The sequence below is a fragment of the Podarcis bocagei genome, assembly GCF_964188305.1.
Source record: "Podarcis bocagei genome assembly, chromosome: 2".
Lineage (NCBI taxonomy): Eukaryota > Metazoa > Chordata > Lepidosauria > Squamata > Lacertidae > Podarcis > Podarcis bocagei.
The window spans coordinates 7,076,898-7,095,429 of record NC_138126.1 but is presented as its reverse complement, the minus strand read 5'-3'; the positions used below and the strand labels follow the sequence as shown (position 1 = coordinate 7,095,429).

The 18,532-nt window shown below is 42.4% G+C and overlaps 1 protein-coding gene across 1 annotated transcript in view; it reads right to left on the bottom strand.

Moving 5' to 3' along the window:
- Positions 1 to 2,069: 2,069 nt before the first annotated feature.
- The window catches only part of LOC308578863 (vomeronasal type-2 receptor 26-like), a gene marked incomplete at both ends in the record, with an annotated part of 39,468 nt that continues 23,005 nt past the window's right edge, over positions 2,070 to 18,532 (bottom strand). Inside the window, one exon of the mRNA XM_081179475.1 lies at positions 2,070 to 2,980. Coding sequence (XP_081035601.1) covers positions 2,070 to 2,980 — 911 coding nt within the window. The remainder of the gene's footprint in view (positions 2,981 to 18,532) is intronic.

Genomic DNA, 18,532 nt, shown 5'->3' with positions numbered 1-18,532 from the left:
CAAGGATACTCTCCTCGCGGACTCTTTTATGCCGACAAGGGTCCAAGGACCAGGCTGAGGTGACAAAGGGAGGTCAGAACCTTCTTTTTTCTTTTTTTTACAAACACTGTAAAAGGTCTTAGTTCCTCTGGTTCTTAAAGCCAAAAGAAGATAAACAATGTGTGGAAAGGATTCCGTTTTATGCAAGCAGGAGCAAGAGTGGCCCAGAGGATATCTCCAAAAGCTGGGCAACCTGTATGCCCTTCAAGGCACTTTTATAGCTTTCTGGGCAGCAGTCGCCACCACCCCTGGTCCCTGAGCAACGCCACGCCCCAAAGAGAGGTCTGCCAGGCCTGCATGGGGGAAAGGCTCCCCTTTGGCACTTGCCACTCAGTTCCCAGGCAGGCCTTGCACCCAGATGGCCAGGCTGAACATCTGATAAGAGGTGAATTAGGAGCGGAGTTGAGAGACAGACCAATAGCTGCTGCCACTGGGAGTATCTTGTGATGCACATGTAAGAGGCTTGAGAATTGTTGGTTGTTTCTTTCTTTCAGTGCGACAGCCCCCCCCCCCAGTTAGACCCAACTCGGTGAGCCTGCCCTGTACAGAAACAACCGTTGACAAGAAGGAAAGACCACCAGCTGCCAATGGCTAGTTTGATGGATGACCCTGCAAAAAAACAAGCACTTCTAAAACATGAAGTACAAAAGGTCTGTGACTAGTGGTGAGTTATTATGCATTGATTTTTATTGTTGCCAACATTCTTATTTAGAGGGCCTACTCAGGTGTTTATATTTTTTTTTAAAAAAAAATATTTATTAAGATTTTACAAATTACAACAAACACCACAAAACACACAAACACAAACACAAACAAAAACAAAAAAGATCAAGCATAGTTTCAAAATCTTAATTTCTTAAATCCTACTTCAACGACCTCCTCTTACCTCCCCTTTCTGCATTCCCATTTCAAAAATTTAGTTCAGCAAATCCTTACCCTTAATTTCATCCAACTGTCATCCTCTCTTTTCTTTTAACTTAATCTTTACAGCTGTACTCCCTTTAATTTAAAAACCACGTCATTCTAAAATTCATTAATTTTACAATATTTCTTAAGATAGTTCTTAAATTTCTTCCAATCTTCATCCGCTGTCTCTCTCCCCTGGTCTCGGATTCTGCTGGTCATTTCTGCTAGTCCCATATAGTCTATCACCTTCATCTGCCATTCTTCCAAAGTGGGTAGATCTTGTGTCTTCCAATACTTTGCGACGAGTATTCTTGCTGCTGTTGTAGCATACATAAAGAATGTTCTGTCTTTCTTTTGCACCAATTGGCCGACAATGCCCAAGAGAAAGGCCTCTGGTTTCTTAGGGAAGGTATATTTAAATACCTTTTTCATTTCATTATATATCATTTCCCAGAAAGCCTTAATCTTTGGGCACGTCCACCAAAGGTGAAAGAACGTACCTTCAATTTCTTTACATTTCCAACATTTATTATCAGACAAGTGGTAAATTTTTGCAAGCTTGACTGGGGTCATGTACCACCTATAAATCATTTTCATAATATTTTCCTTTAAGGCATTACATGCCGTAAATTTCATACCGGTGTTCCACAACTGTTCCCAGTCAACAAACATAATGTTATGACCAATATCTTGTGCCCACTTTATCATAGCTGACTTAACTATTTCATCTTGTGTATTCCATTTCAACAGCAAGTTATACATTCTTGACAAGTTCTTAGTATTGGGTTCTATCAGTTCTGTTTCTAATTTAGATTTTTCCACCTGGAAGCCAATTTTCCTGTCCTGCTCAGGTGTTTATAAAGCTTGTAAGAGTTTTAATTTGTCTTAGTTTATTCTATTGTGGTTTTGCCATTTGTTAAATAAAAGTATAATTTTATTGCTTTATCCTTTGGGAAACTGCTTTGAGGTTTTTTTCCCTACAACGAAGTGGAGCGTAAATTTTATGAAATTAATTAATTAAAGAAAGAAATGGGATTTACCGTGTGTGAAGCTACATTTAAATGAGAAGTACTGCAGCTCCATTACTGCTGCACTGCAGTTCAACTATAATATCATATTTTAAGTCAGATGCCATCTTTAGTTTTTGTTGTGAGGTGCTCCTTTGTATTCAGATCAGGCCTGAATATGATGATGTAGCACTTTGGGATGAAGATGCAGCCCAGAAGCCCAGCACTGGAGGCCAACATAGAGAAGACCTGCACGGCTACCATATATTTCCCCTTTGTGCTCAGGTAAGTGGGAACAAAGGACACCCAAACACTGCAGAAGACCAGCATGCTGAAGGTGATCAGCTTGGCTTCATTGAAGGACCCTGGAAGCTTCCTGGCCAAGAAAGCCACCGTGAAGCAGATAGCAGCCAAGCAGCCCATGTAGCCGAGGGCACCATAAAACATGGCAACAGACCCTTCGTTGCATTGCATGATGATCTCTCCAGGCTGAGACTGCATGTCAGACTCTGGGAATGGGGGAGACACCCCCAGCCAGATGGTGCAGATGATAACTTGAACACCAGAACAGGAAATGATAATGGAGTTGGCCAGACTCTTCCCCAGCCATCTCCTCACCTTGTTCCCGGGTTTTGTGGCCATGAAGGCCAGCACCACAGTGATGGTTTTAGCCAGTACAGAAGACACAGCAACCGAGAAGATGATGCTGAAGGCCGTTTGTCGGAGAAGGCAGGTCAATTTCCTTGGCCACCCAAGGAAGAGGAAGGAGGACAAAAAGGAGAGCAAGAGAGAGATGAGTAGGATGTAAGAGAGGTCACGATTGTTGGCTTTAACAATGGGAGTTTCCTGGAATCTAATGAAGATTCCTAACACAAAGCTTGTGATTAAAAATAAGAAGAGGGCAATGGAAACCAAGAGGATCCCCAACTTGTCTTCATAGGCTAGGAAGCTGATAATCTTGGGGACACACTGATCATGGTTCTTGCTTGGATGCTCATCTTCTGGACATTTGTTGCAATGGTCTGCATCTGCAATGATAAAGAGTTATTTCATTGTCCTATGATTTTTGTTCCATGTATCATACAGGTCTTTCTATTAGTCTCGATTCTTCAAGATGCCATAATATATTGGGTGACAGCTTATACCAGAGACCTAGAATGTCCTAAATCATGCTATTGAGACTCCTGGCTTCACTCTGTCTACCCTTTTAGGTCAGCCTCTTCTAGCTGGTGGTAATCAAGACTAGGATGAATATCTCATTGATAATTATTCGGTATGTACAGTACCTCTATATATTTTGTTTTACTTTATAACATTCATGCAGGTTGCTCAGTTTTGTTGTCATTCATTGCTAGCAATGCCTTCTAGTCCATTTCCAGCTGATGAAGACTTTATTCCGAAACAGTGAACTGTTCCGCATACACTGTCCTCTTCAGACTTCCTTTTAAGACTTCTGAGAGACGTCTTCCTTTGACACTTTCATAGGACGTCTTCCTTTGAGAGACAGCTTGGCGTTCCTCACTATTCAATGACCTGTTTGACTCCTCATTTGACTCTTATATATACAACAGCTTAAAGTCACTTGTATATTTTGTGAGATGTAGTGTATGATAGATACATTATTTTGTAGTGGCGTATTGTAGTGACATTGTAATTAATTATATATCCACTACCAGTTATTAGCCAGCGTGTTGCATTTGCTTTGATTGTTACATTTTGCAACACAGGGGGTTGTGTTTGTCTTCTAGTTGGTGGAACATACCTTGTTCTGAAAGGGCTTCCTTTCCCTTTGGAATGCCTTACCTTCCTGGGTGGAGATGGTCCCATTGGGACACTGAGCACACGCATAGCAGCAAAGCGGCTTTCCTTCTTGAATCACTTTGACGTATCCAGAAGAGCAGCTTTTGCTGCACCTTGAATATGGAAGTGTCTAACCATAAAATGAATGAATATAAAATAAAAAGTGTTAGGAATGCATCAATAAGCCACAGAACTGAGTAACAGGCAAAGAAAATACAGAATCACTCCTCATTTTACTAGAAAACTGCTCTACCTTCTGCCCCATAGAAAAGGGTCCTTGTAGATTAGACCAGAGACCCATTATTTTCTCAGCATGGGAAACCACCTATCATTGATCTGTTGTAAATGCATCCTCTAAACTGATATCAGCATCTAGCACTTCCGGAGGTGGCGCGTTTGGCAATGGCGGTCTCCTTCAGCTACTGAAGGGGAAGCTCCGCGGAAACGGGTCGTCCGCTACGGCGAAGCGGAGACCCACACCGGAAAACCACAGGCAGAGTGAGCCTGTGGCCGTGGGACTCGTCGAGCACCAGAAGCGCCCCCCAAAACGCAGAAGGGACCCCGTAAGGGGCCTCGGAACGTGGACGGGAGCGTGGTGCTGTGAGTCGATCGCTCTTTCCGTGTGAGCGAAGCCGCACAGCTGCTGTCGAAGAGCGCTGACCTTTTTTCCTGGACCATTGGAATTTGAAACAGCAACCCATGAGTAAAAGGGACTAAAATTAATCTAAATTAACTCTTAAAAATTTGGACAAAGCGGGAGATGTAACCAGGAAGTCCGTCTCCCTATCTTGCTGAAGTTTTAAAGCAAAGACCTTTTTCTGAAGCCTTTGAGAGGAGTTTAAACTTTTCTAACTTGGTGCATGAGCTGAACTGTCGTGTGGATCTAAGGGATTTACCCTTTCTTTTTCTTTTTCTTTTTTCTGGACTTTGATATTGGTTTTTTCCTCTCCCTGTGGATTTACAAATGTTATAAAGGAATCCAGGCACTTGACTGCCAGAATATTGAAGCTGTCAGTTTGCGGACTTTGCTATGTTGCAGTGAATTGCTACATCTGAGCTCTTGGACTAGTTATTTTGATACATTGTTTTTTGGCACTTTCCCTGAAACAGTGTTTAAATAAGGATTTACTCTGCTCCTAAAAGAAGACCTGAAGGTTTTCCTTTTGAAATATAGAACTGGCTGGACTTTGTTTGACTTTAGGGAAACGTTTTAAGTTTGGGAATAAGTTTTCTGGAAATTTTTCTTTGTTCCCTTCACGACTCCTTTCTTTCCCTCAAGATTTTTTTTTTGAACTCCCCCTACTGGATTGGATTAACAATTGCTTGTGACTGGTACTTTTCCTTTTTCTGCCTTAACTTGCTGTTTTCTCTCTGGGCTGGTGGTTTCCCATGGGAAGATAAACAACTTGACCTTGGCACATAGACAGGACTGGAATGAGTGGCACTGGGAAAACAAGAGCTGCTAAAGCGAAAGCAAAACAACTTTTTCAAACAACATTGACTTCCCAGGTGCGTAGATCATCAGTTCCCACGGTTTTGGGAACACAAGAATTAGAAACTGAATTGACCCCACTAGAAGGCATGGCATCTGGAGGAAATGAATCAGTACTAGAAAAAATCTTGGAGAAACTGGAATCATTAGATAAAAAAGTGGACGCACAATCGACTAAGATTGACCAAAACACTGCCAGCCTAAATAAATTAACTGAACAATCCACCCTGCATGCACAATCAATTGGGAAGCTTTTTGAAGCTACCACAGAGAATCGCAAGCTGGCTGAGGAGGCCAATCAGAAAGTGGATGCAGTGAAAAAGGAGGTCACACCTTTGCACAAACAGGTGGGTGAACATCAGGCCTACCTGTCTATGGTTGAACTACGCTCTAGGGAAAATAATCTGAGGCTTAGATCAATTTCAGAACTTCAGCAGGGGAATTTGATGGACTATTTGACCAAAGAATTTTCTAAGCTCTGGAATTTGGAGGAAGATAAAGACTTTAAAATTGTCAGTGCCTTTAGACTCGGAAGAGTACTGAAGAAAGACAGACCCAGAGACTGCTTGATTACTTTGAGATCTAAGGAGGAAAAGGAAAAAATACTAGGCCTACACTACGGAAAGTCACTTGAAATTCAGGGCAAGAGAGCCGAAATCTACAAAGATATCCCTAAACAACTTTTGGATCTCAGAACCACCTACACAGAACTAACAAAATTGTTGAAAAGCAACTCAATTCTCTTCAGGTGGGAATTTACTCAAGGATTATCCTTTACATTCAGAGGGAAGAAAGTGAAAATCAAAACACCGGAAGATAAAGATAAATTTTTGCACGACTACGGAGAAGACCTTCTGAAAGGGATTACAGGGCTTGAGGCCTGGCCACCACCACCGCCTGGATCTACACCTTTGGGATCTGACGACCAGAAGGAAAAGCCCCTACTTACTGAATAACAGATTTTTCCAGGATGTCTCTGCAACTTCTTAGTTGGAACATTAATGGCGGAAATTCCCCCGAAAAAGGAGAAGGGTATTTCATATATTAAAGAAAGAATAATTGGACATTATTTGCTTGCAAGAAACACATGTGACTAGGCTCCATAGAAAGGTGTTAATCAACAAAAGATTAGGCCAAGAATTTATTTCATCGGATAGAGTTAAAAAAAGAGGAGTGGTGATTTATGCAAAGGAGAGCCTATCACCAAAATTCCTTTTTAAAGGTGAGCAAGGAAGAATTCTGGCAATTGAAATACAAACTCAAGGTGAAAAGTTTTTGATATTGGGAATCTACGCACCTAACGAAGGGAAATCGGAATTTTTCAAGAAGCTGCATGAGATGATGCTGGATTATCTGGACTATAGCAACATCATCATGATGGGAGATATGAATGGGGTGGTGTCTACAAATATGGATAAGTCACAAAGCCAAAACATTTCAAAAGATGGCAGACTACCTAAAACTTTCTTTGAATTGACTGACAATATGGACTTGATTGACATTTGGAGAACAAAAAACCCACTAGGTAGAGAAGGAACTTTCTTTTCTGAAGCCCAACTGTCATGGACAAGAATCGACCAAATCTGGATAATTAGAGGTCTGGCACCTAAGACTAGAAAAGTGGAAATCTGCCCAAAGACTTGCTCCAACCACAATGCAGTAAAGATGGATATGAGACTAACTACAGCCGGCTCCTTTAGATGGAGGATGAATGACAACCTGTTCAGAGATCAAGAGATTATCAAAAAGGCCCAAAAAACTTTGAATGACTATTTTGAAATAAATTTGAACACTACTGTGGAAAAAAGAGTAATCTGGGACGCAAGCAAAGCTGTTATGAGGGGGTTTCTGATACAACAGAACACCATAAAGAAAAGAGCACAGAATGAGAAAAAGGATAAGATCTTGGAGAAAATTAAGGATTGTGAGAAAAAGCTAAGATCGAAACTGAAGTCACAGGAGATTCTGAGAGAAATTAAACTTTTTCAAGCACAATACTCCAAATTGATAAATCAGGAAGTGAAGTGGAAAATCAAGTTAATGAAACAAAGATCATTTGAATCGGCAAATAAATGTGGGAAACTGCTGGCATGGCAGTTGAAAAAGAGACAAAAACCAAATACAGTGACTAATCTAGAGATGGAAGGGAGAAACATCCAGAATCCTGTGGAGATCAGAAAGTGTTTCCAGAGATACTTCAAACAACTCTACACTCAAGGGCCGCAAGATGAGACTGAGATAGACCAATTTTTGAGAAGGAATGGACTACCAAAATTGTCTCAAGAAAATAGGACAATCTTGAATTACAAAATAACACAACAAGAGATCGAAGGCGCCATTCAGAATATGCAACTGGGCAAATCTCCAGGGCCAGATGGGCTCACCTCCAAATATTACAAGATACTGAAAGACTACTTGATACATCCGTTAATGGAGGTTTGCAATGAGATTATGGAGGGGAAGAGGGCACCAGAATCGTGGAAAGAAGCTTTCATCACATTGATACCTAAATCAGAAACTGAAAAGACACAACTTAAGAACTACCGTCCCATCTCTCTCCTGAATGTGGATTACAAAATTTTTGCTGATATTTTGGCAGGTAGACTCAAAAAAGTTTTAAAGGAAGTAATTCACAAGGACCAGGCCGGTTTTCTCCCAGGTAGACATTTGTTTGACAACACTAGAAACATTATTGACATTTTGGAACTTTTACAAACAAACATTAATACAAAAGCTGTGTTGATCTTTATAGATGCGGAGAAGGCCTTCGATAACATTTCTTGGAAGTTTATGAAGAAAAATCTTGAAGGGATGGGAGTGGGACGGGGGTTTGAAAATGGTATAGAGGCAATCTATTCAGAACAAAAAGCTAAATTGATAGTTAACAATGTGGTGACAGAAGAGTTTAAGATAGAGAAAGGAACACGACAAGGTTGCCCTATCTCCCCTTTGTTATTTATTTCGGTCCTGGAGGTGCTCCTAAACATGATCAGAGGGGACCGGTTGGTTGAAGGGATTCAGGTCGGAGCTAAACAGTACAAATTGAAAGCTTTTGCAGATGATCTGGTTTTGACATTGCAGGAGCCAGAATCTAGTACGAAAAGAGCTTTAGAATTGATTCATGAGTTTGGTCGGGTGGCGGGTTTTAAATTAAACAAGCAAAAGACAAAGGTTTTGGGGAAAAAATTGACAACTGAGGAATCAGATAGGTTTCAGAAAGAGACAGACCTAACAGTTGTTAAGAAGGTGAAATACCTAGGGGTTAATATGACTGCTAAAAATTTGAATCTATTTAAGGACAATTATGTAAAGTGTTGGACAGAAATTAAAAAGGACTTAGAAAGTTGGTCAAGATTAAAACTTTCCTTGTTGGGCCGAATTGCTGCAATTAAGATGAATGTATTGCCAAGAATGTTGTTTCTGTTTCAGACCCTACAGATTGTGGACAGAGTGGAATGTTTTACAAAGTGGCAGAGAGATATTTCCAAGTTTGTCTGGCAGCGCAAAAAGCCCCGAATAAAATTTAAAATACTAACTGACGCTAAGGAGAGAGGGGGGGTTTGCCCTGCCAGATTTGAGGTTGTATTATGAATCTGCAGCTTTCTGCTGGTTGAAAGATTGGTTTCTCCTTGAGAACACTGATGTCCTAGATCTGGAAGGGTTCAATAATGCTTTTGGATGGCATGCATACTTGTGGTACAACAAGGTAAAAATTCATAAGGCTTTCAAGAGCCATATTGTCAGGAGGGCAGTGCTTAATGTCTGGGTAAAATACAAAGACTTATTGGAAAACAAGACCCCAAGGTGGTTGTCACCAATGGAAGCTAAGGCCCAGAAAAGACTCAATATGGAGGCCAAATGGCCGAAATATTGGGAAATACTAGAGAAAGAAGGAGTCACTTGGAGATTGCAGAGTTATGAGAAACTAAAGGACAAAGTGCAAAATTGGTTACACTATGCTCAGATTAAAGAGGTTTTCAAGCTAGATAAGAAAATAGGTTTCCAGGTGGAAAAATCGAAATTAGAAACTGAACTGTTAGAACCCAAGACTAAGGTACTTTCAAAAATGCACAACTTGCTGTTGAAATGGAATACGCAGGATGAAACTGTCAAATCAGCCATGATAAAATGGGCACAGGACATTGGGTATAACATTATGTTTGCTGACTGGGAAAAGTTATGGACCACCGGTGTGAGGTTTACGGCATGTAATGCCTTGAAAGAAAATATTATGAAAATGATATACAGGTGGTACATGACCCCAGCCAAGCTGGCAAAAATATATCATTTGCCTGACAATAAATGCTGGAAATGTAAGGAAGCTGAAGGAACATTCTTTCACCTCTGGTGGACGTGCCCAAGGATCAAGGCCTTCTGGGAAATGATTTATAATGAGTTAAAAAAGGTATTTAAGTATACCTTCCTTAAGAAACCAGAGGCCTTCCTTCTGGGCATTGTAGGCCAAGGGGTGTTAAAGAAAGATAAAACTTTTTTTATGTATGCAACAACAGCAGCAAGAATACTCATTGCAAAGTATTGGAAGACCCAAGATTTACCCACGCTGGAAGAATGGCAGATGCAACTGATAGAATACATGGAGTTGGCTGAAATGACCGGCAGAATTCGAGACCTGGGAAAAGAGATGGTGGAAGAGGACTGGAAAAAATTTAAAGACTATTTACAAAAACATTACAAGTTGTATGAATGCTAGGAGAATGCACGATCGAAAGAAACATGGCAGCAGTAATCTTATTGTAAGACATATGAAAATAAGTGAAAAGGACGTAATTTGAAGTAACATTATGTTCGAGTTAAGTAGTTTATTTTATGATAAAACTAAGCAAAAGTTGGAACATAATATTGGAGATTTATATAATAAGAATGGAAGTAAGGTAATAAATTGCTGCATGTAACGATATGAATGAGAACGCAGGGAAGGGAGATGTGAGGAAGTCTGAAGATTAGGAAAGTATGATTTTTGAATAACATTTACTCTAATCTGTATCTTTTTTTCTCTTTTCTACTTTTTCTTTATTCTATAACTCTATTTTATATCCTTGTATGTCATATGGTGATGGTAATCTGTATGTTTGGTGTTTTAAAAATCGCAATAAATATCTTTTTTAAAAATAAATAAATAAACTGATATCAGCATCTAGTCCAATCTGGGGCAAATTAAGCAATGAGATGGATGCAAAGCTTCACTGCCACATGGAAGATGGAGCAAGCTTGTTTTCTCCTGCTCCGGAGGGTAGGACCGGAACCAATGCCTTCCAGTTACAAGGAAGGAGATTCCAATTAAACACCAGAAAGAACTTTCTGGTCTCCATTGGGAGGTTGTGGACTCTTTCCCTGGCAGTTTTAAAGCAGAGGTTTGATGGCCATCTGTCATGGATGCTTTAGCTGAGATTCCTGCATTGCAGAGAGTTGGACTAGATGACCCTTAGGATCCCTTCCAGCTGTGCAATACTCTGATTCTATGAAATTATTTAGGATGAGAAGAGCCTTAATATTTACTGCAGTAGGGTGAGGGGCTCACTGGGTGTTTCTGCAAATAACACCCACCTAGTGTACTGAAGTGCTTTTGAATTATGGTGCTGGAGAAGACTCTTCAGAGTCCCATGAAGTGCAAGAAGATCAAACCTATCCATTCTGAAGGAAATAAGTCCTGAGTGCTTACTGGAAGGACAGATCCTGAAGCTGAGGCTCCAATACTTTGGCCACCTCATGAGAAGAGAAGACTCCGTGGAAAAGACCCTGATGTTGGGAAAGATGGAGGGCACAAGGAGAAGGGGACGACAGAGGATGAGATGGTTGGACAGTGTTCTCAAAGCTACCAGCATGAGTGTGACCAAACTGCAGGAAGCAGTGGAAGACAGAAGTGCCAGGCGTGCTCTGGTCCATGGGGTCATGAAGAGTCGGACACGACTAAACGACTAAACAACAATACTTTGGCCACCTCATGAGAAGAGAAGACTCACCTGAACAAGCTGTGCAAGCCACACAATGGCATCTTCGTCAATGCTGAAGCTTTTGTCTGGAGGTGCTTGCTGCTTGAGACTCCCAATTTTCACAGAAGCCACAGAAGTGTTGGGCCACACCACCCTGGTAAAAATATCAAAGTTGGTGGCCAACTCCCCATCCCCATCCATGGTGGCGTTGTAAGATCCAAAGTTCCTCAGAAATGAGTGGAACTAGAACGACACATGGATAAAAAGAACATCACTTCAGTGTTTCCCATTAGGGGATGGGACGAAACGTGAGGTTCTTTTATTGGAAATTATGTTCCTTTGCTCTGATTGTAACCAAATCTTGCACAACGGTTCCAGAGATCAAGCTTTTAGCACCGGATTCCGACCATCCCTGGTTGTTCTTCCTGCTTATTGCTGGTGTTGTCAGAGAAACAAAACTCTTCTGACTCTGGGGAGGCGGCCATGGAGGCTTTTCTGCACTGGATCACCAGATAAACCAATTCTGCCTCAAAAGCTCACTCCACTCCTCCTGCTGCTTGAATGGACAGCCCCTTCCCCTCTCTTCTCTTTATCTCCCTTTTGCTTGCTTGCTTTCTGGGCTTAGTGGGGAAAGCACCCGCTGGTTGTGGCACCTGCTCGATTCCCCCACTGTTACCCTGTGATTCTTGCCACATTTTCCACTTCTTATTTTTTATCAATTTTCCTATTGATTACAAATCTTGCCGGATTGCTTCAATTTAATACAATGTAATTTAATTCCAAAACTGGCTTCCTGCTCTCCTTATAAGATATGTCCATGATGATCCCCTGTTCCTACTCATAATCTTAATCAGTCTCTAGATGACTCCCCCAGTATTTAGTGATATTATCATCCATAAGCTTCCCCTTTACATCCCTGCATACAGCCAAAAAAATCAAATAAACCTTAATATATGTTCCATAACAGCAAATGCGGTTTCTTTTTCCAAAGTTTGGTGTTGTATCCCAGCTTCATATATTTTTCATATATCTATATAACAATGTATGGGAATTATTCCTGCATTGCAAGGGGTTAGACTAGATAGCCCTTGGATCCTTTCCAACTCTAAGATTCTATGAAATGTAACTGATTATAGTTCCTGTATCATATTATATATTTCTTATTGTAATTGTGGTTCGAGGACCCGACCCCCGTGTGGTGAAATAAAGACACAAGGACACGTGATATATGGTTAATGGGCAAGAAAAGGCCACAACTTTATTGGTTACAGCAATGGAAAAGGTATTGGCTTAGGCATTGGACGATGGGTTATTCAACCAGTAGGTGGAGCCTGTCGATGCTGATCCGACTCTAGGCTCACCCCTGTTGTCACCGAGGGTCGTGCCAAGGCCTCCCGCCAAGCAGGCATCGGACGGATACACGACCCCCAGATTCCTTTAACGGAATACCCCTAAAAAATTGAAGGCATAGGCGATGGCCACACCTAGCACTTCGACACACCACAGCACATTATTCCAATGCCTAACCTACCCACCAATACCGCAAAAAGTTGTGACGATTGCTACGAGGTAGGCGAAAAAACCAAATAGCCTAGTGCCAAGTGGAAAAACTCCTACCAGGCCCCCCATGCAACCGGGGCGACCAACCTAAGGTCCATAGCAAGGCCAAAAAACCTAAGCCCTGACTAAAAGGGAGTGGAGGGTGGGTGACTTCCCGAAGAGGCGACGACGGAGAATGAGGCCGGGGAAAGGCTGTCGCTGCAGCAAAAGGCTGCTGAACACGCCCCCTCTGCGGCACCTGGTTGGGTGGCCCACCGAGGGGGCGTGAGCGCCAGCCAGGTGAGCTGAAGGCAGTGGGCTACGCCCCCTGCTAGGCGGAGCTCGGGCTCCCGACCACAACCCCTCCCCTCTCTTTCAGGGAGGAGAGTCTTTCTTGCACTTTCCTTCTTCCTCTTTTCCCCCCTTTCCCTTTCATCGCTTTAATACACACACACGTTAAATTTGGCCGCCTTAGAACTTCCTCCACCATGGGTTAGAAATATAAGAAAAAGTTGTTGCTTTTTCTGTAGCAATGCCACCCCAACCCGCAAAAAACAAACAAGCCCTGATTGGTGAGATACCCTTTCAAAATGCATAAATATTGAAGAAGTGGAGAGTGGTTGTGGGATCTCCACAAAGCCTGTTCTGAATAATGATAGAACACGTTTGCACAGTTCATTAGTACTATCAGTGATGGAAAAAGGAATACCTGCCATGGCTGTAGCCTCTGAAGCCTCTGCCCGTCTCCTCCACCCATCATTGCCACCTGCTTGGATCTGGATGAGTAAGCAGTATTTAAGGCATGTGCCACAACATACACACTGCTATAGATGTTGTAGTTGTCTGGAGAAAGACTCTGCACAAGGATATCCAGGGGCAATTCCCCTTTTTGGTCACATCTGAGACGTTCTTTCGCAGAAAACAAGTGCTTTGAAAAGAAACAATCAAATATTGTCCGCCAGTAAGGAACTAAGCGACTGAAGTCAAAATTGTCATGTTTTAGGGCAACCTCTGTCTGAATTAAGAAGGAAAAGAAACAGTGGCGGTGCTGGAGTTGTAATCTCCAGTCAGACAACGTTGGGGTGATGTCCCACAAAGCAGTTGTGATCCAGACTTTCCCCTCAGTGGACTGTAGCCACAATGTGAGTATTTGATTTATAAAGAATATTCCACTGAAGAAAGAACGAGTCTCTGCATAGTGAACAAATACATTGACTTGTCTCCATGTGAGAAATGAATCAACATCAATTTTCACTTCATACTGAGTCATTTCTGGGATTCTGTATGAGACGGCAGCACAAATCCCATTCGAGGTGAGCATAGGGGTCAAGGACCTCACGAACCTTTCTCCATTGTCATTGTCTGGAGCAAAGAGACCGATCCACGTCCATCTGAAATGCAGGAGCAACTTGACAATCCCTGTGTATTGGTGGTCATCTTTGGGGAGCATCCGGTAGAAAAAAGGGAACTGAGTTTTATCATTGATGTCATGGGAGACAAACCCATAACTAACCTGGATGGGAACAGAAAAGAAAAGTGTTTTGCTTGGCTTTGTTTGAATTTCCTGAAATACAGGTCTCCTCTCCATAACATAAGATTCTGTCAGTCCAGATGGACAGGAGGAAGGAAGGAAGGAAGGAAGGAAGGAAGGAAGGAAGGAAGGAAGGAAGGAAGGAAGGAAGATTGCTACTAACAGAAACTTTCTCCCTCAGACAGACAAACTTTAACATTTTAAAGCAAAGTGAAATTAGACTGCTCCCCAATTCACACCTGTGGGATTTTGTAGATGCCCAACATGTTCAAAATATGGAGAGAGATTTCAGAGTCTGCACCATCTAAAACAGCCAGCAGGTTATTCTGCCTTCCACACCTGTAGTTTGGAATACTTGCATGACCGGTATAAAGCAGCTCTACCATGGCGTCGTATGTGATTCTTGTATTGTGATAGTTCTCAAAGATATTGTAGCCCAGGGTGATGTTGGGTAAGAGCCTGGGATTCTGGTTGATCTCGTGGATGGCGAGCAGGAAGGCCAGATTGTGGAGTAAAATTGTTTGTTCTTCTCTGCAACAAAACATACATCTCACACGTCACCCTATATTTAATAATATATGTGACAATCATAGAATCAGAAAATGGATGAGGTGGCAGGGACCCCAAAGTCTAGGCCAACCCCCTGTAAGACAGGAATTGCTGATGGCCATTCATCCAAGTGACCCATCACATTTGCAGTCTCCTCTTGCTCAAGACCCTGATGCTGGGAAAGATGGAGGGCACAAGAAGAAGGGGACGACAGAGGACGAGATGGTTGGACAGTGTTCTCCCATGGACTGCAAGAAGATCAAACCTCTCCATTCTGAAGGAAATCAGCCCTGAGTGCTCAGTGGAAGGACAGATCGTGAAGCTGAGGCTCCAAGACTTTGGCCACCTCATGAGAAGAGAAGACTCCCTGGAAATGACCCTGATGTTGGGAAAGATGGAGGGCACAAGGAGAAGGGGACAACAGATGGTTGGAAAGTGTTCTCGAAGCTACAAACATGAGTCTGACCAAACTGCGGGAGGCAGTGGAAGACAGGAGTGCCTGGCGTGCTCTGGTCCATGGGGTCATGAAGAGTCGGACACGACTAAACGACTAAACAACAACAACTTGCTCAAGGCAGCACATATGTGCCATACCTCATGCCCCCATTTGACCCTGATAATAACTCTTTGATGTAAGAGAAGCCACAGGAGAGCCAAAGACTTCGTTGCTGAGTGCTGATGTGCACATACATCTCCTCAGTCGAAATCCCAAAACTCTAGCCACTACATTGCACTGCCATGATGTACATTGCAGAAAGGGAGTGGGCTTGGGGAATTTGCCATTCGAAGGGCATTTACAACTACTATTCTATGACTGTATGATTTCTAGACAGTGAAAGCACCTTGAATTTATTTTAGGAACAACGCCCCTGCTTGATCAGAATCAGAATCCCAATTGCCAACCCTGAGTGAAATGTTTCTTTATTAATTTTTTTGTATACCACCCTTCACTTGAAGATCACTGGGTGGTTTACAACATGAGAACACAAAATACCTATTAAAAACAAAAACAAACCAGTAGTCCCCCCTCCCACAGTATTTTTTTTAAAGGTCATAGAATGTTAATCAGCCGAAAGCCTTGGTTAAAGAGGAATTTTTTTGCCTCACCATTTTATATTGCTATAGGTTTTAAGGGGAACCCCTTCGCCGCCGCCCCAAACCAAAGGGAGAATGCAAGCTGCAGAGGATTTCCTGGGCTGGCCTATGCAAAACAGCCTGGCCGAGCTAGGAACATCAAGGAACAATAGATGGCTATTGCGGGACATTGGCAGCGCAAGAGAACTTTACCTGAGGTGTGAGCAGAGAGATGGTATTTAGGATTTGAGCTTGCCAGGGTAACAGGCTGTGAAGAAGGGAAGGAGGAGTTTTGGGGGAAAGGTTGCTGGGAGGAAGAAGGAGGAAGAAAGGCTGGGATCCATCTTTGGGAGAGGTTGGCTAGCAGAGATGCTTTGGGCTCCAGGACTAAGGTGGGGTACAAGCCCCTCTTGAAAGGACCATGAACTCCCTCCATGCAGATTGATGGTGTAAATATGTGAATAAACCATTTTTCTTAAAGCCACAATAGTCTCTGCTGTGCCTCCATTTTCCAAAGGACAGCACACCCTGTGTGAGTGCCTGGTACCCCATGAGCTCCTGCTACCACTAAGCAGAGAGGGGGGTGGCTCAATCTTTAGCTACTTAGAGGGCAATTGACACCCGAACTTTGAAGCAGCAAGGAATAGGTCATGCAAATCAACACTTTTTAAAGAGCTGGGTTCAAAGAATCAGTGATATAAACAACCGTTGCCATGGGAGACCCGGTAAGTGTTTCCCTGTCAAAGTGGGCTGTAGCAGGTTACTTCCCCTTCCCCTATTAAATGGCTGCAATCCAAGGAGGAAGATAACCTTTAATAGGCAGGTGTGTGTGTGTGTGTGTGTGTGTTTAGATGTGTGTAGGTGTGTGAGAACCTCTAAGTGGTGTGCACAGTGTACAATTCAAAAGCAAGATCCAAAGGAACAGAAAAGACTACATGTATGCGACAACAGCAGCACGGATGCCATTAGCCCAGAGATGGAAAGGAGACAAAGTTCCTATCAGAGAGGAATGGCAGATCAAGCTGTTAGACTATGCCGAAATGGCAAAACTGACCGGAAAGCTCAGGGACCAAGAAGACGAAAACTTCAAAAAAGAATGGGGGGGATTTATAGTCTATTTAGGAGACCCCTGTAAGCAGACAAAAACATTAGCAGGATTTTAATCTCACTTGTAATGTTACAAATACTATGGACAGACTATGGCATAATATGCAGTTGAAAACGTCAACATTAGAACCCATGGAGGGGATGGGGGGGGAAGTCTCGAGATTTAGAGAAATCTCTTTATATGGATATGTATTGGGTTTTGTTAGGGATGTGGGTGGCACTGTGGTTTAAACCACGGAGCCTAGGACTTGCCGATCAGAAGGTCGGCGGTTCGAATCTCCGTGATGGGGTGAGCTCCCATTGCTCAGTCCCTGCTCCTGCCAACCTAGCAGTTCGAAAGTACATCAAAGTGCTAGTACATAAATAAAATAAATGAAAGCAAGATTCATTAAAATGAAAGTACAGCTTAAATCTGAAAGAACAACAATATAAAATCAAATAAAACAGATATTGAGGGGATTCACACACATACATCAGCATACAATTCTTATGGGTCATAGATTATTGTCTGAATTGAACCTCACCAGCTGGTGAAACTAGGCTCATTGCATGGTGCTGGAGTGTTCAAACTGCTCCATTCCAGAATCACATCCCTACTGTAAATGGAGATATACGAAGAATCTGGGATTTAGCAGGGGCTGATGCAAGGAATGCCCATTGTCTCTTTTCAAGAGTCTTAAAGCATTAGATTACAGCTTGAGTACCATTAAACCCATCCCCACATAATTTACTTACGGAGATATGTGGATAAAAGGATCCTGGGAGAAAGAGCCTCGCCAGGATGCTCCACTTAGTGTGGGGATAATCCCACCGATGAGATGGTCTCCTGCTCTATAATAGTCCCAGGGATCATATCTATCTCTCACTAAATTCAAGGGGCATTTTCGCTTCAACATCCCATAGGCTGTACTGAGCAGCAGCAGAAGCAACATTTTGATGGGCAAACGTGCTGCTGTCACCCAGTCTATTAGTGGCTCTTCTCTTCAGAATCGCCAAAACCCTCTTTCAAGACCAAAGCTGCAAGAGGGACTTTGTTAATACAGATGGAGTTCATCTAAGGGCTTCTCATCCAATGCGGTTGATATTAAGCTTCAAGCTCACAGCATCCCTGCCTGCCTCAAACCCCAGTTCATGCTCTCAGTAGAGTGCAGAATCAACATATTTTCAGGCAGGATGCAGAAAAAATTGTGTACAGTTATTCCTGATTCTGCTGTTTCTGTTACTGGTCTCATCAAATGTGATCTTCAGAGAAATCCCTTGAGTTTTGGCAGAATTAGAGAGCCAAATCACCATTATTTCCATAATGATAAGGGAAAGACTTGGCTCTGCCATGAACCATGAATTATTTGTGTGGCTCTTTCCGCCAAAACTTTCCAATGATCCAGTGGGCAGGGGAGATTAGCAAATGTGGACAGAAGATTACTGAAGAAAAATATACCCTTACGAAAAAGCGCCTCCTCTCCCACCCAGTAATACTGATGTAAAATAGAATGTCCCTTATAAAGCCTTATAGATCAAAGCCAGCATTTTGAGTTAG